The 21,960-nt window shown below is 39.4% G+C and overlaps 1 protein-coding gene across 10 annotated transcripts in view; it reads right to left on the bottom strand.

Annotated features, from left to right (window-relative positions):
• The window catches only part of ncam1a (neural cell adhesion molecule 1a), a 272,159-nt gene that overhangs the window by 30,953 nt on the left and 219,246 nt on the right, over positions 1–21,960 (bottom strand). For 3 of the 10 annotated variants that reach the window (XM_028594807.1, XM_028594809.1, XM_028594816.1), the window contains exons 10-16: positions 19,298–19,482; positions 18,486–18,582; positions 16,717–16,884; positions 12,435–12,560; positions 9,048–9,062; positions 7,561–7,608; positions 4,153–4,155 (exon numbers count right to left, since the gene is read on the bottom strand). In XM_028594807.1, the coding sequence (XP_028450608.1) occupies positions 4,153–4,155; positions 7,561–7,608; positions 9,048–9,062; positions 12,435–12,560; positions 16,717–16,884; positions 18,486–18,582; positions 19,298–19,482 (642 nt within the window). Of the gene's footprint in view, positions 1–4,152; positions 4,156–7,560; positions 7,609–9,047; positions 9,063–11,911; positions 11,915–12,434; positions 12,561–16,716; positions 16,885–18,485; positions 18,583–19,297; positions 19,483–21,960 lie in introns of all 10 variants that reach the window. The other 7 variants (XM_028594812.1, XM_028594817.1, XM_028594815.1 and 4 more) reach the window with 3 other exon arrangements.

The raw sequence follows: 21,960 nt of genomic DNA, 5'->3' as shown, positions 1-21,960 counted from the left end.
AATGTTGCCTCTTGTCTGTAAGAAGCAATGGGGGAACATTAGCTGTGTTTCCATTAAATGGTCAGGGTAAAATTTAAGTGAACTTTTGAATTGGCCCAAAAAAATAAATAAAAATGAATTAGGTTTGTTTCCAGCAACTGTTTTTGGAAGGAAATAACACATTTTAATTGTTATTTCATGTCAGCCAGTACTGGCCATGCTTCATTCGGTCCTGAGATGAAGACACATTGTGGGAATACCTGGTGAAGACACTGACAGTGAAAACAGCTGATCAGTCATTTGAGTTAAATGTTCGCTACGTCAGAAATTATTTGGTAAAGGCGTTTACATATGTCATTTAGCGCATCAACTCTTTTTCAACAAAGGCACACAAAAAAAAAAAAAACTCAAGTGAGCCTGAAAACGTTTTTGTGCATTTAAAGAAGTTTTATCAAACTTTTTTCATTTCCATACAGCTTTTCTAATGCGACACATCAAAATGCGCACCAAAATACGTTAATGGAAACACGGCTATTGTAGCGCCTCAAAACCCTTTTTAAGAGGTTGATGAATGGTCACAAACTGTTGATCTTTGACACAGGAAACCGCTGTTTGTTTTCTGTTTCTCACCAACGGTCATTTTTGGTTGGTTTCTTTAAACTATGACCATGATCTTTCCATAACTTTACCCAAGTAGTTTTTTTTGTGCCTAAACCAAACCAAACCAAACTTTAACTGTGGCAGATCAGGACAAGTTAATCATTTTTGTAAATGGTGATTTGTAACCGTTTTGAAAGGCACTGACAAACAATGCTATCCTGCCTATACTGTTGGGCTTTAATGAATTAATGAATGTTTGAAAGAACATTACGTCGCTTAGTTTGGAGACCATCATAAAGTCACTTTTCGGTGAGGGAGTATTATCACAGATAGAGAGATTTTGAGTGGAACATTTTTTTAAGGGCAGCTTGAAGGGACAGAGGACTGTGGATGCCTCAGAGCCAGTGGCTGCGGTGTTGTTCTCCTTGACGCTCCTCATTATCTGCTCTATCCTTCTGAGTACTGACTGCTGGGTCACTGGATAATGAGCCTTGGGCCTTGATTGGACATGTTACTCTATTACTTTTAATAATATATACATAGCCTTGTGGGGGGGGAAGGTTGAGGTGTTTTGTGTGCATGTGTAGTGGCTTTTACTCATGCTACTGTAATGGCTGTAAGGGAGGAGACTAGCAACCCTAACTCATTAATTATGTACATACTGGTTGCACACAGTTAGCCTTGGGATCTTATTAAATAGACTACTACATGATGTTACAGCATTTGCCCTGTGCCAATAATCTAAAACATTTTCTTTTCTCATAATTAATTATTGTATTTGACATAATCAAAGACATGATGCAGATTTGAACATATGGCTTTGTTTGGGAAGTCAGTGAGGTAAGGAATAAAATAACATTGGCATACATTTCAAATACACAGAAAAAAAAAAAATTGTCAGCATTCATGTTTCCGCAGCGAATATTCAACAGTCCAAACATCCGTGTTAGTGGTTGTAGTTAATTAAATGAAAATGCATGAAGGCACTTTTTCATCATTTGATTGCAGTGCTTGAAAACTGCATTCCACTAGACTGGAGTGAGCATGACAGATGCTAGAAGTGAATCAGACAGAGTTAGTTAGTAACAGCAGCGCTAACATGGTGGCAGATAGACATTGATACATTCAGCATTGTTATTCACAAGCATCAATCTGAGTTAGGTCATTTTTGAGTCTAAAACAGAGAAAGAGGTGGTTAGAATGAGAAGCCTCTCAGTGCAGGCTGGACATTTTGGGTGCTGCTACACATTGGGAGGGGAAACATCAGCGCTGCCCAACGGCCTGCACTGAAACACATGTAGGAAGCGTGGTTCCACATGTAGCCCGATCTAATACAGCATCCTCCCTTATTTTCCAGCATACATTGAGATATAAAGTGGATAGAATTTAACAAGAGTTATTGAAAACATGCTGTTGGATAGTGACATTCTTCATTTTAGTTTTGTTGACAGCAGAACAAGACGAAGAAGGATGCAACAAGGAACAGGGAATAAACTTGCATGCTGCAGTAATGCAATGAGCTGCTGTGAGTCCATTAAGTGAAACACTGTGTGCTACGGTAGATCATTTGGGGGAAAATAAGAAAAGTTAGCTTTGGAGATGAGTATGAGGATGATGCTTAACAGTGTGAGAGATGCAGATTGCAGTCAGTGGCACTTTGTGAGGGTGCTCTTGTGATGTTTAAATGCCATTCAAAATGCAGTGGGAAATAGAAAAAAAGGTAAAATCTTGCATAAAACTAAAGCTGCTGGTTTCACAAAGCCAAATTTGTGATTCCTTATGCTACCTGGAAGTATATTTTGCAACAATTTAAAGCTAAAAAAAATAAATAAAATAAGGGGTGTCAAAACCACATTTCTAATTTAATTTCTAATCAAAGTTTGTATAAACATGAAAGACAAGGAATAGCACACCAGCTAATCAAAACATTTAAATTGTGTTTGGATTAAAATGGATCTACTAGCGCTGTTGTACCTTAACTAATCCCTGCTAATATGGTGCTACATTATCTTGTTCATTTTCTTCCAGCTAATCCAGTTCTTCATTCATAATACCACTAATCTTGATTTTTAAATAAAGGGAAAATGGTTAAAACATTTAAAACAGCCCTCCTATGATTGGCTGATTGAGACATGTGGAACCTTAACAATCTCATCGTCTAAAGTAACCAAAGTGAGAGAACAAGTGCAAAGTGAGATTTAAAAAGACAATGTGAGCCCAGTTACAATTAGATCTGTTGCATAACTGCAATTTACTACACCTAATCTGAACAGGTATTTTGGTGTGTTTCCAGTGGTGGAACGTAACTAAGTACATTTACTCAGGTGCTGTACTTAAGTATAAATTTGAGGTACTTGTACTTTACTTGAGTGTTTTCTTTTCATGCCACGTTCTACTTCTACTCCGCTACATTTCAGAGGAAAATATCGTACTTTTTTCTCAACTACAGTCATCTGACAGCTTTAAGTTACTAGTTACTTTACACATTAAGACTTTTGTATATAAAATACAATGCTTTATTATAAATTAAACTACCCAACAATATAACGGCCTACAAGTCCAGCTGAAATGATGAGCCGATTATTGATTGACAGAACTGTTTTGATCGTTTCCAGCTTCTAAAATGTGAGGGTTTTTCTGCATTGATTACTTTTACTTTTAATACTTTAAGTACATTTTCCTGATGATACTTCTATACTTTTACTTCAGTAACATGTTCAACGCAGGACTTTTGCTTGTAACAGAGTATTTTCACAGTGTGGTATTAGTACTTTTGACCTAGGTAAAGGATCTGAATACTTCCTCCACCACTGTGTTTCAAAGTATGTGATTGATTGATATTTTTGTTTGCGTGTCAAGCCACATGTTTTCTTTCCATTAAAAGAAGTTTAGCAATCCATCCACCTCAAATGACTTGGTGCCTCAATGGAAAGGAGCAACCATATGAGAAATTGAGTTCACAGATGGGTAACATCAAAATGTCTTGTTCATGATGTAGTTCACTTTGACAGAGAGTTGAAGGACATGCTGTAATAAATAGCTTCAGATGTAACTCTCTGGAGAAGACAAATCAAAGACCCCATTTCCACCTGGTGTTAACATGCAATCTGTATCTGGGTATCTAACCTGGATAGGGACAAATCCGCTTGTTAATGCAGGTGTAAATGCAAGCAGAACACAACTGCATCAAGCTAGCTGTTAACCACAGGAAACAGAATGTGACCCTGGTGCGTATTTCTTAAATTAGTAGTTTAGATTGCTTATATAGAATCACTTTTTACCAAGGCACTAAGAGGACAATTAGTATTGCAGAATGTAATCTTCATGCGATGGACAATGGGCAAACAGATCATAGTTGGCTAGAAGGAAGAGAAAGTCTTAAGATGAATGAGATGATGAAATAATGTTGGAGTGCATGTTTAGCCTACTAAATGTTTACTAAATATAAACAGAATAGCCTAAAGACGGATGAAAAATGGCCAAATAAAAGTGAAAGTGTTTTAAGGTTTTGCCTTTGAATCTAATTTAAGAAATGTCTCTTGGATGATCCCAAACTCAACAAAAACAAATTACCTTCTGTTGGCCAGCGGAGACGACATCATCAGCACCATGCAAGAGCCACATGACAAAGTCACATGATGTGCACGCACATGATTGGTTGATGGGAAAATATAGAAGAAGGAGGGTGGGGGGGGGAGAGGCGCGGGGCACATGGAAAACATACAAAACATGTGTGAAATGATGAAAACATGTCAACAGAATAAACAAATGAACAAGAGTGTTAAAGACAAAATGACACAAAGGGAACACAAACAACCGAGAGAAATACATAAATCCATTTTTTGAATACATGTAAAAAAAAAAGAAACACGTTGCTAAATATATGAAGCAGTTCCAGACTTTTGGTTTTGGTTTTTGGAAAGATCACTAAATACATATATACAAACAAACTTACTTTAAAGATTTAGTGAGTAACTTTTTGATATTATTGAACGTCGTCCGTTACATTCAAGTCGTTGCCAAATGAGTTGCTACAAAGCAACACTATGTAACTTTTCCCGCTTCGGTCCCCCTACAGGTTGTCTCATTGGAACTACAGCTACAAGTTAAATAGTGTTGATTTAAGCCCATCAGCTCCACACAACTCTCTCTGGATTTCTCAGTATGACTATGTTCAGAAGATTGTGGCGTCCGGCAACTTTCCCGCACAGAAACTCGAGTGAAGATAATTACCTCTTCTGAAGAGTCCATCATGTTTTTTTAATCCTCTGTGTCCTCCTTGGCTACTAGCAACTGCGTGGAGGAGGGGTGGGGGTGCGCGCGATCACGGAAGGCTTTTATCATGTGGACACGCCGAGAGTGTTGTTGTCATTACTTAGAATTTCTCATGGGGGCGACAGAAACTACGCACTATAGCTTTAAGATATAGATTTAAAATACAACCAAAACTGGACATCTGGAACTGCCTCATGCATCCAGATAATCAACATTTTTTCCTCTGACAAATCTTCTTTCATCCTGATATTTTACACAGCAACATTAATCCCGATCTGAATTTGAAATATGGCCAGCTCTAACACCATGACTGCCATTAAAGACAAATTGAAGAATATGAAAAAAATCCGGTTCAAAAGAAGAACAGAGGAAACTCTGAAGCTTTGAGAATACAAACCATGCCAACTAAATATGATACACAATGCAGCAGACAACAGTATGAACACATAGAACATCAGGAGAAATAAGGTCTGTTATCAGATGACGATCTAAAAGCATTGGTGACATTTGTTCTGACTAATGCACTTGCAAAAAAACCAATTACTATGATCAACTACATCCTAGGTGAATCTAATGTAAAGCCACGTGATATTAAAGGTGAGTTGAAAGGGAGAAATTTAGTTAGGGAACACTGCAAGGACATACAATTTGCATACAACACATCAGGATCTCATTTAAAAAGGAACAATAGACATACAACAATTACCCCAGTAGTACCAAACACACAAGTCAGGTTTGTTTACCTCAAATGTTGCTTAAGGAATTAAAGCAGTAAGTAGTCAGATGGGTTAGTTGCTTAAATGAGCTATCACCTATAATTTTACAGGCTCTTTGCACAAATTAATGATAATATATCAGCAGGGGGTTTTAGGTGTTCCTTATCAGAGTCAGTCACCCATCTGTTATCTCAATGGCTGTGCAGGATTTCTAAACAGGCAAAGCTCAGTGTATTTCCTGGTTGTTTTTTTCCCTCAAGACTAGGGTGAACTGCACCGTCATGAATGACAGATGATCTGGTACTGTGAATGGACACAATGATAGGAAACATTGAGGAGCTCTAAAGTGACAGAGTGGTTTTGATAAGAACTACAATATGTAGATGGAAGAGAGGCAGAACTAGGTTCGGTAGGTAGCGGGAAGGGGAGGAAAAAGCATTTTTGCAGCGTGATACCTCCCTGAGTTTTGTACAGTCATGCATCCAGGTAGACTATCAGAACGACTTAACAACTGACCAAAACATTTAGATGAAAAACTGAAATGAATTGTATGAATAGCAGATTTCCAAACCAATCAGTGGTTATCACTATAAGCACTTCTGTCATCTCACAATCCAAGATGGCGACTATAAGTGTTACTAATTAGTAGTGTAATTTGCATACTAAATACATTCTGATGTGGTGATATAGCTATGTTTTGTGAGGGCAAAATTATTTCCATTAAAAAATGAGTGTTTAGTGACCTTGAATGATAGACTTGACTTGGATTTACCAGTTTGATGTTGGAATGAAAGCCACAGTTGGTAACTTTCCTAAAAAAAACTTTTCGTTAGGTTTGCTTAATCTGTCACTATATCCTGACAGTACTCCATGAATCAGATTAACCCCTAAAAATAATCATGTTTCTCTTCCTTTAATGGTTCTTAAAAATGGAAGTTACAGTAAATTTATGTATGACACAAACACACCATAAGGTGTTCTATCACTTACTGTTGCCAAAATGCTGTGTGCCATGAACATATTGTGTGTAGTAGCCGCATAGTAGCCACTGATCAGTGGTGGAATGTAACTAAATTAATGTACCTAAAAAATGTACTTAGGTACAATTTTGAGGTACTTGTATTTTACATTTTACTTTATACATTTTCTCAGCTATATCTCAGAGGGAAACATTGCCCCTTTTACTCCGCTACATTTATTTGTTACCTTTGAGATTAAAACAAATTATAATCAACAAATACATTATTATGTATTATTAAAGGTTAAGATACAACTTTATTGATCACTTGGTGAAGTTCACAAGCTACCTGTAAAAAAAATAAGCCCCACCTTTACCACCTGCAACACTAAAGTGACATTAATGCATCACTAATTACCATCCAGTAATATAATATACTGTATATTTTTCTGAAATGGGCCATTCAGCACACTGAGTACTTACACTTTTGGTACTTTAAGTCTACTTTGTACTTTTTATTTCAGTAACCTTTTGAATGCAAGACTTTTACTTAAACGTAAAAGAGTATTTCTGCACTGTAATATCTACGTAAGTAAAAGATCTGAGTACTTCTTCCACCACTGCCACTGAGCTACCAGGGTCTTTCACTTTGACAAATTAACAGGTCACAGCAGACATAGTATAACCTACTCTAAAATCATTGAACCACAATCAGAGGAGTATGAAGTATGTACAGAACTGTGATTTAAACAAACACACTGTAAATTATTTCATACACAACACTATAGACAGGCTGTTAGAAGGCACACCTTCATGTCTTTGACAAATGTTAGTAAAATTGTAATCTAGTGTTAGCAAAGCTCATAAGTTGCCACACTTATTTTGCCGTGGCTATACTCTACAGTGGGTGCACATTATGAGCTCTCACACACGAGAAATAAATGAACATCTACACTAACTGGGAGGCCAAGCAGGTAAGAGAGACAGAGGTGGAGAGAGACACACTGCACACTGCGCGACTGGCATACTCACTAATGGCCATAGTGGTGGCAGCAATAGTGGTTGGTATCTCTGATGAAACTGAAAGATGGTGAAAACATGGTGAGCAGAGCTGGAGTTCTCCTCAACAAGAGCAACTCCGTCAGTGCGGGGCTCACTTTTGTTTTTTATACTGGTCTTGGTGATAAGGAATTATTCTGGAACATTCTTGTGGAAAAAATGTCTCCACTCTGCACATCCACTGTGCTAACCACTGTGACGCGACAACACATACACATTGCGTTTTTTCATTACATCCTGTGTAATTGGAATGTCCATGTGATCCTAGACATAGAAACGATATTCAAACTTGGCTAGAGGAGGGGAGGACGATCAACTGGCAGCTCAGCGGGGCTCAGGTGGTTACTCGGCGACATAACTGAGCACCTGTCATCATTACTGTAATGTATACAGTATTTATGTTCAATAAAACCAATAATAATACTATACATTAAACTTACTAAACTCACTTTGGTTATCTACGGTGGCAAATTGTGGGAAATTGTTTCTTTCATGTATGTTAACCAAACTACAGTCTTCTGTAACATCACACACTATTATTCTCCAGAGATAATGCCAAAGGTAGCCTAATATTTAAAAAAATGCATATCTCCTTGGTTCAAAACTGAATGCTATACAGCAACAAAAAAGATGCAGCAGTGTGGATACGCTGTCCAAAGAAAGCTGCAGCTTTTCACCACCTGCACCTGAACAGAAACTAGGAAACTATTTACAGTCCTTAATATGCATTCTTGTCACCTTTGAGACTCAATTGTCATCAAGTCGAATGGCCAAATTACAGTGACAAAATAAAAGCACACCGTGAGCACAAATGGGAATCCTAAAGATTTCTGGGAATTGAAGTTCTGAATATTTAAACCTTATATTTACACACAGGGCCATTTATGTGCAAGGTTGCCCTGCTTTTAACATTATTACCAGTAAGTATTCTAATTCCACATTAATTACCACATAATACAACTGTATTCCTCTCTGTGGTCTCTGAAGACAGTCTACCTTCTTTAAAGAGCTGATATAACACCCATTAGCTGAACTGCTGCAGTACACAATATACTTTGTACTAGAGAGACACAAAAAAAAAAAAAAAAAGATGCTACGGGTAAGCAATACTAAAGAAGCAAGGGCAGCACTAAGGACTAGGGTACAAATAACTCACTTTCTATAGGCAATACTGTAAGACTGTCATATCAATCTATCACATCGCTAAACAAACCTGAAACCGCATTAGAGTAACGGAATGGACTGTCGTCTGGAAAATGAAAACAGGTAATGCAATGAATCCGTGGGAAAAAGACAATTCAGTGTTTTAGGGGATTTTGGGTGATGATCTTTGTGAAGCCTTTCATTCTTCAATCATCAAAACAATGTTCTCATATGGACATAATGGTCAAAGTAAATAAATGCAGTGGAGATATACAGAGGAAAATAAAGTAGACAAGACAGAGAGAAATGAAACTTACTTGTGAAAGAATACTCTGAGAAGTCCAGTGGAATACAGAACAGATGGGAAACCATGATGAGAACAAAATACAACAAAAAGAAGAAACACAATGAAATGAGATATGTGAACAATGAAAGAGGGCAACACTTTCGTGCCACATCATTATCCCACTGGCACACTGCTACTGTGTCTTATCGGGCTCTCTGTCTTGCTTCTCTTTGTTCTGCAGCTAACTTGGACTTTGATTATGCTGGGGCTATATATCCCCTACAAATTACAAAGTTCTCTTTCTAATGACTTCATGCTCAGATGTGATCTTTGGAGGGATTCAGTGTTTTTTTTTATAAGAACACTGGGTTTCTGGATGACAATATTGCTACTCTGACGTATTATAACTAATAATTATTAACACATTAAATGGCAACGTGCATACTGATTCCTCCATTTCCGTTTTCATTTCATTTCTCTAAATGATAAATTCAGTTAACTTTGAGCTCAACCTCCAGTTTGTACATTTAATAAAATAAGTTATGTGATCTCAATAAATCCATCAGACACTGTTTCTGCTGAAACATCTTGAAGTAGGACAAAGCCTCTCTCTTTAAGGATCTGGGCAAAATACGGAGGATGCTGAGGACGGCTTTTTCTACAGAAGCAGTGAGGTGATGAAGCACAGATGGAAGCATGACGAGAGGCTGGTACAAACTAAAACAAAGATGTATTCATGACCCTGATTTGAGATGCTGACTGAGAAATAGGTCTGTTGCCTTCTAATTGTAGCCTGGGTAAACTAGCTCTGCAGTGGATAGAAAGATTTACTGATAAGTCTGGTTTATTAGGATTTAAGTATTCTTTCAGTAGTTAAAGTCATAATTTTATCAGTAATAATTGCATGTTACCGAGCAAGAAAATTGGGAGCACAGTCTCATAGGGCAAGAAAGACAGTCAGGTGAGTCAGACGATCAGAAAACATAAGCAAACTACATTTATTACCAAGACTGTCCATTGCAAACATCCATCATATAGTTTAGAGACTTTCGACTTTCTGGTTCAGTTTTGACCCACTGTGCTTACCGTAGTAGAGCGTGGACAGAGTTCCACGATGAGGGATTATTATTGCTCACTTTCGGTTTAATCTCCAAATAAAGTGGTTTGGTACTTGATTACATATAACATTTTGGATGACAGTGTTCAACATAAACACTTGAACTTAAACACAAAAGCGCTCAGACTAAGCTGAAGAATTGGCCACCATTGCAGTGTCACGATGAAAATGAAGCTGGTGGTCTAAGTACCTTGGGGTCTTGTTCGCGAGTGAGGGGATGATGGAGCGGGCGACTGGTCGGAGAATCGGCGCAGCGGGGGTGGTATTACACTCACTTTATTGCACCGTTAAAAAAGAGCTGAGCCAGAGGGCAAAAGCTCTCGATCTACCGGTCAATTTTCGTTCCTACCTCACCTATGGTCATGAAGGCTGGGTCATGACCGAAAGAATGAGATCCAGGGTATGAGCGGCCCAAATGGGTTTCCTCAGGAGGGTGGCTGGCGTCTCCCTTAGAGATAGGGTGAGAAGCTCAGTCATCCGTGAGGAGCTCGGAGTAGAGCTGCTGCTCCTTCGCGTCGAAAGGAGCCAGTTGAGGTGGTTCGGGCATCTGGTAAGGATGCCCCCTGGGCGCCTCCCTAGGGAGGTGTTCCAGGCACGTCCAGCTGGGAGGAGGCCTCGGGGAAGACCCAGGACTAGGTGGAGGGATTATATCTCCAAAATGGCCTGGGAACTCCTTGGGATCCCCCAGTCGGAGCTGGTTAATGTGGCTCGGGAAAGGGAAGTTTGGGGTCCCCTGCTGGAGCTGCTGCCCCCGCGACCCAACCCCGGATAAGCGGACGAAGATGGACGGATGGATAAAGTGGTTTGGATAATCTGGCTAAACGGTTGGCTTTATTACAACCTTTCTGACCATCTGACTGCTCAAGTTTCTCGCCTCATCATCATTTGGTACGAGCACATTCTACGGAAGACAATAAGGCCCACATGTGAAAAAATGTCTTTCAGTTCTAAGTTTAAAGTCAGAATTATGACTTTAATCTTAGAATCCTGAGAATAAAGTCAGAATTATGACTTACATTTTCATAATTCTGACTCTAAACTCAGATATCAATACATTTTTTCACGTGGCCCTAATCCTCTTTAATACATTGCCATATTGTAATTCTCATGTTGCCTTCTTGATGACGTATTTCAGTCCATAATGGATTGAATTAGCATGTCTGCCTTACCATAAAGAGTGATTGCTCACAGCTGTTCAATAACTAATACCATATTTCTGCAATCAAACATATGGAACAAGAACTACATGAACGTCCATTATCACACAATGCTTTTAAGAAGTGAGACTCTTTTCCCATGTTACAATGACATGTTGCAGTTATTTGGTATTATATTAAACACTTACTGGATAAATGTAAATCAGATCTTAGAGATGACCGTTCTCTTCTGTATAGGAGAGACCCTCTCAGCTTAGTATAAGAGCAGCTGTTGGACCTCTATTGGGCCTAATTCATACTTCAGTGAGAAAGCATTATCTGACATATTGTTGCAGATAAATAAACACAAAAGGTACGAATTTTATGTCAAGCTGACACATTCTGTTTGTGATGACAGGTGTTGCGCACCTGCTCTTAGCTGTAAGCTTGCAGATGATGCCATATGTCTAACACAGCTGTGATTTGACGCCAGATTATTCACCAAGAAAAACTGAAATGGTTCTCCTTGTATCTCCCTTGGCGACTCTTTCTCCTTTCTTCCAAACACAGTGAGATTGAAAATTCCCTCCACCTCCAACATTTCATCACGCGCTGCCATTTCCTTCACAAAATATAAACAACCTTCTGCAGGGCTTGACCCCTGGCTGCTATAATAACAATGCACACTGTCACTGAACTATAAATACACAGTTGACACTTCTTCTCACTGAGGTATAAATCAGCCCTAGACATGGCCAAGTACTTTCCAGAAAGCTTTTACTAAATCACCTGCGTTGTGGGTTTAAAAAGGCAGAGCTCTGCGAAATGGAAGGAGGCACGGTTTGCCTTGCACACTGCAAACATTTAAAGGGAAAAAGGCACACAATATGGTTCAGTGATTAAGGACACACAGTATACTTTGCATAGTTACCACTATTAACCAAGTTGGATTATGAAGTGGCAGTGGCATTGTGAATGATCAATCCTTCTCGCCTGGCTGGAAAAAAGGACGGCATTGGGGCTCTTGGCGTGAGAATAGAGGAGAGTAGGGGTGAGAGCGTCTGGGCTCAGCTAAACAGCTAGCGGTTTAGGGTCAAAGCATGGGGGGGGGGTCAGAGGAGTGCTTACTGAAAGCAGGGACACAAACAGCCAGGGCAGTACTTACGGACTGGCTCGGTCTTGAAAGTGCTGGCCGGGCTGCTCTCGCCTTCGCCCTTGCCGTTGATGGCGGACATCTTGACCTCGTAGGTGGTCTCTGGCTTCAGGCCAACGATGGTGATCGTGGTCATTTCTGTTGGAAGTGATGTGCCGTTATTCCATGCACGTATACAGGGAACCAAGAATAAAACAAGGAATATGGGCAGCAATATATGTTCTTTATGTCCTAATGTGTGTGAGATGCAAAAACCCATTTCGAGAATAATGTCGACATGTCGAGAAAAAACTTGATATTTCAAGAATCAAGTCATACTTTTTCGAATAAACCAAACTACTAGTCTTCCTAGTAGTCTTCCTCCTTAATTTATTTTCCCTTGATGTGGCCCTAATGCTCCATCGTAGATATCTCACTGTGGAACACAAATTTCATGGCCGCGGTGCAAAACAGCAGAGAGAATTGTAAATGTGCTTCACATTAATATCTCAATGTGAAGGAATTTCAGAATAATCATGCAAGTAGAGTATTTATCAACGCGGTGCCCTCCGTAGCAGACGCTCTTGAACTCTTGGATTTATTTCTTTATACCTCGTGTTTAAACAGCATTTAGAATGGAAGGCAAAGGAAGAATTTCATTGTACAGGGAAACTTGTTTATAACTGTCCATACAGAATGACAGTAAACCCTTTGACTTTGTTGGGGAAACTATGAATACGGCTAAAAAGCACAAGGCCAAATTTATTCATGAGTGGGCTTTTAGCACCACCGGCAGAAACCATTCATGTTTAGATGAGATTTACAGCTGGCCCGGAGTAATTTACCAATGATTACCACATGCTGGTTTTCTCGGCTTCTCTTAAAGGTTATTGCCACAAATCATAACAATAGTAACAAATTTGACTGGTTTTGGTGTGTGTTCATCATTGTGTTGTTACAATGCATTCATAGTGCAGCATTAAGATAGAGAAATTCATCTTTGAGCAATTAAGGAAACATACAAACAATAGCCTGAATGATTATGGACCAAGGTTACAGCCTTAAAGCTGCAATATGGAACTTGTTTCACATTTAATGTAACAATAAACCCCAACAGTGCCCTGGCCTATTTGAGATTTTGAGCTATCCGTCTATAAAAGGTGTTGTCCCTAACCAAACAAAATGGAGTTAAATGGAATTTGGACCAAAACAATTTTTTGTGACAGACAAACATTAAGACAAAGATTGATTTTTCCCCCCTCTGTGCCATGTAACTCAATTATTGTCCAAAAACTATTAAACTATTAATTTGACTATTAACACATCAATAAGCTACACTGTGACGTATTGCCTCATTACCATGACCGGACTGACTGTAATTATATTCAGTTGATCACATGCGCACCTTCCTGCTGTCTAAAATAGCCCCCAACGAAAGCAGTATTTATTTTACCTACCACAGTGTCTAGCTATTTTAGGAAATAGTTTTGCCACTTAATAAATGAATGTATGCATTTATAATCTCGCTTTGCCAGACCTTCGTCCACAGCTCTGCGAAGGAGGGTCTGGCGAGTCCACACAGCATTCAGGAATGGGAGAAAAATGTGCTCTGGTTTATTGGCATTTCTTTACACCAATCACAATCGTCATGGGCGGTTCTAGGCGGACTACGGGGCAATGGCGCCTCTGCAAAATAGGGGCAAAATGAAGGACATCCGGCGGCACCGGAGCAATTCCGGAAGTGGAACTTAGGGGGCTTAGTAAGTGCCACAGACTAGGTAGGGAAGTCAAAGTATTAAGAGATGGACTAACACATTGTTGGTTTTGGTATTTTTAATGGGATGTGTTGACAATAATAATAAAATATAGGAAATTATGGTATAGCAAAGATGGGTATTTTTAGTCTATTTGCATCATAACTCTAGCTACGGTGTATTAATGTTTACTTCAGACCATATAGGATATGCATATAACACATATGATATGAATTAATAGACAGGTTTACAGGGTAACTTGTAAAGTGGGAGGTCCCGGAGAGCAGAGCGGGGGTGGATCCAGCGACTCAAAACGGGGGTTGGAGGTAACGGAAAAAAAAAAAAATTAAAAAAAAAAAAAAATCACACTGCCTACGTAGCTTCTCCGACTAAAAAAGCCTAAACAACGCTGTGTGTACATCAGGGCAATGTTTATATTAATTTCAGAACATGCATTGCATGGGTACGAAATGTAATGTCTCCACAACGATTTTTGCTTGTTTGGGATCCGACTGGCCAGCGTATTTGAAAAAGTAAAGCAAACTGTGTTGTCTTTTTGACATTTTCCCCCTGAGTGAAACAAGGCTAACTGCAATATCCACCACCACAAGCGCATTTGTCACTTGAAATGCCTCCCCTCCCTCCGTCCCTCTCCCCCCTCTGTCCCCCTCACCCTGAAAATTCACCTCAAAACGCATCGAAAATGCAAACATGAGATTTCTGTGGAACAATGGGGAATAAAGACTAACAAGACAGATAACAACATTGAACACTACACAAACAGTAATTTATTTTTTTCATTTAGGCGATTCATTTTCCATAGTGACAACAGGAGGTGCCGGATCCAACAAAAAAGGTTCCGGATCCAACGTCGGAGGTGCCGGAACATGTTCCGGCTCAAATTAAGCCCTGGATATATCTACATGGTCCCACAGTGATGGGTGTGGTATGTCTATCTGGCAGTACTGCTTTCAAACATGTGATGGCAGCCCTGGTTCATAATATTGTGAGAGCCACTTTAAACTCAATATCCTTTTAATTGACACATTTCAGCCACTTGACAATTCTTTATCAGTAACAAATTACTTACGTTTTCCCTAGCATGTTGTTGCTTAAAAAAACTAGGCTTTTAGTATTCCTGATTTAACATAATAACGCTACAAATATATATTATAAACATGAGAGACATGGTCCATTCAGTGCATGTGTGATTTGGAAAGGCTTTAATTTATCAGATGTGGTGTATCTAATGTGGTTGAATGAAATATGTTTGGTAACATTTACAGTTGGTATGTGGGTGCATCTCTTTTGTGAACTGTATACGCTTGCATGACATCGGATCCTGGGCCTTGAGATGACAGCAGAACCTGTCAGCCCCTGACTGATAAGTCCCATGTGGCAGGCAAGACGAGAAGCATCCAGATTTGTAAGAGCCACAAAACCCTCAGTGGAATGTGGATATTATCTGGGGGCCTGTCAGTGTCTGAGCTGACTGTCATTTAGGCTACGCTGTGTTCCCCCCTCCTCTCCTAACATCAGCTACTGTCATGTTTGGATTAACGGTTGTTTCTAGCTGAAATGTTTTCTATGTATGAGATGCGCTTTAAAGAAATAAACCCTAAAATAAATGTGTATGGATGGATAGAGGAATGTGTCAGTGTTCCAGAGATATAAGAACCATGTTGATGAGGAAAAATGTACTCATGAAAAAAGCTAACTCATGGATTTGGTTAGTTGTATTTGTTTTCTTTTACTTATTGCCATTGGGGATATACAGTAGGTTTTCACACTACAGTTCCCATTGGGCTTTGTGTAATGAAAACAGGGAGTGTAGCTATATTGTAGCCATGTTGCTACTGTCACACCTACGCCCTTTTTCTTTTTGCCTGAAGTTGGACAATACATTATACAACTAATATATATTTGTTAAAGCTGCACCATGAAAAGTCACTTCTCAGTTTCTCTTTGCACTGTAACAATTACAATAAATTTTATGATTAAGAGGCAACATCTGAAGTTTTAATTAACACTTTTTGTACAGGATTTCTAAACTGATTTATGGATGTTATGTATTAACACACATTGGATGCTGAGTAGAACCTTCCTCTTCCAGATGACATTTGAAGCAAGAGGAGTCATTTGGGTGCTAAGGATTAAAATTGCTCTTTTGGGTACTAAGGTGTAGCTGATGCAGGTGACGCATCTTAAAAGACCACACAAAAAAACATTAACCCTGAAGAGATAATTTAATAACATCCCTTGCACCTGCTTTGCTCGATTAAATAATTCTATTTTTCAAGAATTTTTAGGGGAAATGTGTCTAAGTGGTGGTGACTCAGGCACTCAAAGACCAATTCATCACTGAATCACACTGAGCTGAACTCACAGCAGGTGTTTGTGATCATGTGATGCAAAAAAAAAAAAAAAAAAAAAAAAAAAAGCCCAACAGGGGATATCTCTGAAATTCTTTTTTGTACAACCATTGAGATTGCACAGATAGCCAAAGGGAGGAAGAAATCAGCCATCCAATGAACTTTGGTCAGGAGAGATAGGTGACTCACCGTCATTAGCATCGTGCTCACTGCCAGTCCAATCCTGGCCCGGCAAACGCCATTCCACTTTATACTTGATAATGGGCACTCCACCCATGGAGTCGGGCTCCTCAAACGCTACCACTGCTGTGCTGGAGAATGGTTCCACTTGTTGAATTTCTGGTGACGATGGCACCTCTGCAACAGAGCGCAGACGAAAGAAAACTTTTTTTAAAACTAGCACGGAAGTCTTTTCATAAACTGGACTTTTATACAATGTAATGATTCACTATATGCATGTAACTCCAAGTATACCATGTATGCAATGTTCATGAGAAACAACTTGGCATTGAATAAACGGCAATCAAAGTTTTAAACCCATGTTTATAAGCTAGTTATTGAAAGGTAATTCTGTAAATAAGTATAAGGTCTCTGTATAAGAGCTTTTGAAATAAAGCCATTGAGCCTTTTTAAGAGTGAAAGGAGTTCAGTGTCTCTACAATGTAGGGTTGCACTATTGTATATGTGTGCCTTACCAAACTGTCTATGTACATTGGCAGGGAGAGAATTCCATTTAAATGCATTAGAGGAGCTGATGTGGTTGGCTCAGATTGATACCGGCCACTGCAACACATGCTGATAATGTTCTGCTCTATATCAACCCCTTTGACAATTGTGGTGCTGGCAGGCCCCTGGTGCCCCAAAGCTTCTGGTCACCAAATGACTAAAGATCTGTTGGATAGGCCCGAATAAGCCTGCAGCGACAGCTTTATCTCCAGCCTGAGTTGCACTTTGATTCATGAAGGTGGGTGTCACAGAGATGGAGCACCCTACGCGCTTTAGTAGTCTTTTGTAGACCCGCTACTGTAATGCCGTCTTTTTATCTTTTAGCGGAAATTAGTATGTCAGGCGGGTGTTATTTCCATCCATTCATTTTGGATCTACAGTCTCTTTACAATTGGGCTACTGTTCATAAAAGTATAACAGTATGTTCATGCATTTTTGAGTTGAGGGACTCTCTGACCTTTCATCTCGTGCCTCTATAGAGCTAAAACTTCAGGTGGATTACCAAGACGTTTACTTATCCCATCCACACGGATGATGGACGAGGTTGAAAGCCTTTTGGTCTGGGGACACCACCAACTTTAAATTTTTTTAGCACTGGTACCTCTCAAGGAACAAAATCACCTGTGTGTGTTGTGCATTTAATGGATCACTCTCATTGTTTGATTATGAAAGGCTTTGGTCTGAAACCACTGCTCAGTGCTGGTAATTAAAAAGCAAAACTGGATGTTTTTTCTCTGTGCTAAAAGGGGAAGGAATCAACTAATCATCAATCCATATACACCAAAGAAAATGATCCTCCTGTAATGATAAGCCTACTGGATCTTTTTTGGATTGTGTAGCATTAGTATGTCATGCAGAAACTGTTCAATTACCCTTCAAACTGAAATCATTTTGTTTAGTAAAGCTGGTTGCCTCGTGCTACTTGTCAAATTTTCTCATTGACATATCAATGTGGAAAATAAGGTGTAAATGTATTTGAGTTGGGTTCTTTTAGTCTAACTACAGTTGGAGGGAGCCACTTTAGGTATACTAATGAGTTATGCAGCAAATGAAAAAGCAGAGAGAAAACACCTCAAAGGGCCTACAGTATATTACACAGTGGCAGCAGAGGTTGTTAGCACAATTAATTTGACTACTCTGTATTTAGACAAGGTCCTGAGTGACCTACCTCATCTAATGGATCCTGAACAATTTGCATACCAAATTCAAAGCTTAATTTCCGGTGAACAAACCTGCTTGAATCAGAATGAACTCCTTAGAGTCAGCGCCCATCGCATTGGTTGCTGTGCAGTTGTAGCTCCCAAAGTCATTCTGAGAATCAGGTGTAATCTGAGAAACCAAAAAAGACAAAAACTTAACCCCTTAACTGAGAGAGAGAGATGGAGCAGGAACCCCCTACTACATATATTGTATAAAACAAAGTTGCATATTAATCTGTGCCTACAATAACTTGTAGGGCAGCCTAAAGCCTTTATACATACCTTTTGTGCACAGAATACTAAGCTATTCAAATAGCCTAATAATAATGTATGTATTTAATTAATGTTCAGCATACATGTGGCCCAGTGAATCTTTAGGATGAACTGTATCTGTGGATGGCTAAAAAAAAATAAAATAAAATTAACAATAATTTGGACGCCCCCCTGCATTGACTAACGATCCCCTCGGGGTCCCGGACCCCCCTGTTGAAGATCCCTTCCTTATAGGATGTAATCATTAGTTATTGGTTTTGTGCCATTTAGCAGTTTATTCCTGGTGGATCTAGAGTAATTCATTTGGAAAGTGATGGTTATGCAGATGCACAGATATCTATTATAGGAACTAATCATTACAAACCGGTACATTAATATAGCATCTAGCACTCTGTACCCAATAACTTGTCTACTATTACGATCCTTGATTCAGAGTTGCTTCTGGAACTACTGGTTAGCTATTCATGTGAAAGATGACATGCCCTGCCAATTTTTTATTAATTTTCAAAATCACTTCTCTATGTGTTCTCTCAACCCCTGTGCTTTTGTATTTCAGTAAGGTGGTAACAGACCTCCAGGTAGCTGACAGTTTGTGTGTTGTAGAGCTTCATGTTGGTGGTGTTGGCAGAGGGCAGCTGGAGGCCGTCCCTAAACCAAACCACTGAGGCTCCGGGGTGAGCTTCCACCTCGCAGCTGATGTTGGCCGCATTTCCCTCCCACGTGTACACAGTCACTCGACCCTGGATCTTTGGAGCATCTGCAGCCACACACAAGGGAGTGAAGATGGGAAAACATCACAACAGGCATGATTGGAACAGTTTACTGATAATCTAAAGTGTTTGCTTATTCAATCTGGCTCATCTGGCCAGGAGAGAATAAACTATCCACAGGGAAATGCAAGGTTTAATCCTTTATAAACAATGATAAACACTGCATGTGCGTAATTTTTCAAGGTGGGCTTATACAATGGGTCTGACTAGTCAAAACATTTACATATTTTTTCCTTTTTCAACCACTTTAATTGGAAATTGTCATAAGGTCAAGGAAAGATTTAGATTTAGAGAACCAATGGCCCCAATAGAATTTAGACTATGCAACATTTAGAGGCAATGTTGACTGGAACTGCGTCTGCGTGTATGTAAAGTGAAGAAAGTAAATACCAACAATGTACAGTACATCCAAGCATTACTACACATCAGTACTGTATCTGGTGTACCAGGCAAGTGCACATAGCCTGACATAATAAATAAAAATAAATAATTCAAAAGTTGTAGTGCTCAACAAAAAAAGAATAAAGTAAGAAAAAGTTAAACATTGTTCCACAAATACTAAGACAGCACCATCTAGATTAGGATACTTATCTAGTCAGCTTAACTTTCATGAGACCATGGATGTTTACTTTTTTGTTTTAGGGATTTTTGTCTAAAGCTTTAACTCCCTGATAACCTCTAACAGAAAAACACTTTCTTTATCCCTTTGTAGCTGACTACAAGACTTTCAGAATCTTAGAATTCCTGTTCTGCTCACACTACAAGTCATGGTGACATGGGGGTGCATAACATGTTGGATTTGGCTATGATAAAATAAGTAATTGAAAACCTTTCTAGTGTCGGTAACCGCAGCAGATGGTTTGTTACACAGAACTATTTGAGAAGCCGCCATTGGAAACGGTCTGAAAAAAAGCAGGCACTTTAAAAAAAATACCTGGCAGGTGATTGGATCTATCTATCTATCATGTATGCCATTGTTGTTTTTAACGAACAGTCGCGGCAGTCACCGAAACACCTAAACCACGCCCATAGCTGCCAGTACAGTAGCTTCTCACTGCTGATTGGTTCGGTGTGCTGCTGTGTGGACACAAACGCATGTCTTGAAGCCTGATACAGTAGTATGTGTCCACAGGGGTGTTTTTGGATGGGAGGGATCGGGCCGCTTCGTAGCAGTGGATGCTTAAAGGGGTTTGCGACTAGCAGTTACAAATTTCTCATCAATGATCACTGACAAGCAAAGAAAACAGGCTACACCCTTTGATAACTGCAATGGCTGCACCTGATTAGACGAACGCTTTCATTCGTGGGCTGTCTGTTCCAAGATTTCAAAACAGACCAACATGGCGGCTCGTTTGAAAACTTTCTATTATATTACAAAAATAGTTCACCGAAGTGTTTCTAAAAAAACATTTTAGGTGAGAAATGAGCTCTGCAGTTAGTGAATCTGTCTTCATTTTGGATCGACAACTGTCAGATTAAAAGGTTTTCGGGTGCTTCGAGAGGCGGTGATTTGAGCTGGATGTCTCTGATTGCATAAAGTAACCTGGACCTCAACTTTATGCAACTTGACTCCCCGTCTCTCATGAATTGCTGCAACATTACCAGAATGCATTGCCCTGCTGCATACGTAGACAATGAATAGGAAGTGTGGAAATGACGCTGCATGTGGACACACACCTGGATAGTGTGATATGTGATTGCACGATTCTCGCGTGATCTTAAATATCACAAGAATCCAGCTGCCATGCAAGGTGTGTCTGGGACAGGGAATGAAGAGGTCAAGTAGGCTTAAACTAAAGGACCTGTCCTGTTGGGCATGAGCACCAACTGTTCCAGCTTGAGGATTTTTGCTTCCGATTTCAAAAATCTACATAGGACAAGCAAATAATGACAAAAGCCAACTAGTCTATTAGGCTTTGGTTTGTTCATGCATTTTACCAACATGAATAAAATGTACTTATACAATCTTAATTTCATCTCATATGTATATGGCCCAGTACTAACTCTTGAATTCCTTCCAGTGAGTGAAAACATGAAAAGAGGAAATGTTGATTAATTCTACATCTTGTTTACACACGCGTATGTGTTATCATCAAACCTGTCAAATCTCTGTATGGAAAATCCACAAGACTGATAGGAATCAGTCAGCTGGGAAAGGCCACATGGAGTTTTCTATCGCAGGAGCAAGGAATTGTGGGATGGCAATATTGCCTTTCTTCCCTGAAGCTCCTCTTCTCAGCATTTCCAGCAGATGTTATCATGACTACCAGTGAGATACTTCATTTAGAAATCTTAGCAATCAAAAAAGACATTTAAAACACACTCCCGAGGGCAGCTGGAGCAATCACGGCAATGCTAACAGAACCCGCAATGGCAAACAAATGATAAGTGTAGTATAATGGCGGCTATATTTCTGTTAATTCTATTGATGATTCAAGGCAAGGTCTTTTATGTTATCCATTTAA

Source organism: Perca flavescens, chromosome 13 (genome assembly GCF_004354835.1).
Source record: "Perca flavescens isolate YP-PL-M2 chromosome 13, PFLA_1.0, whole genome shotgun sequence".
NCBI classification, from domain to species: domain Eukaryota; kingdom Metazoa; phylum Chordata; class Actinopteri; order Perciformes; family Percidae; genus Perca; species Perca flavescens.
This window is presented reverse-complemented; position numbering and strand designations above follow the sequence as displayed.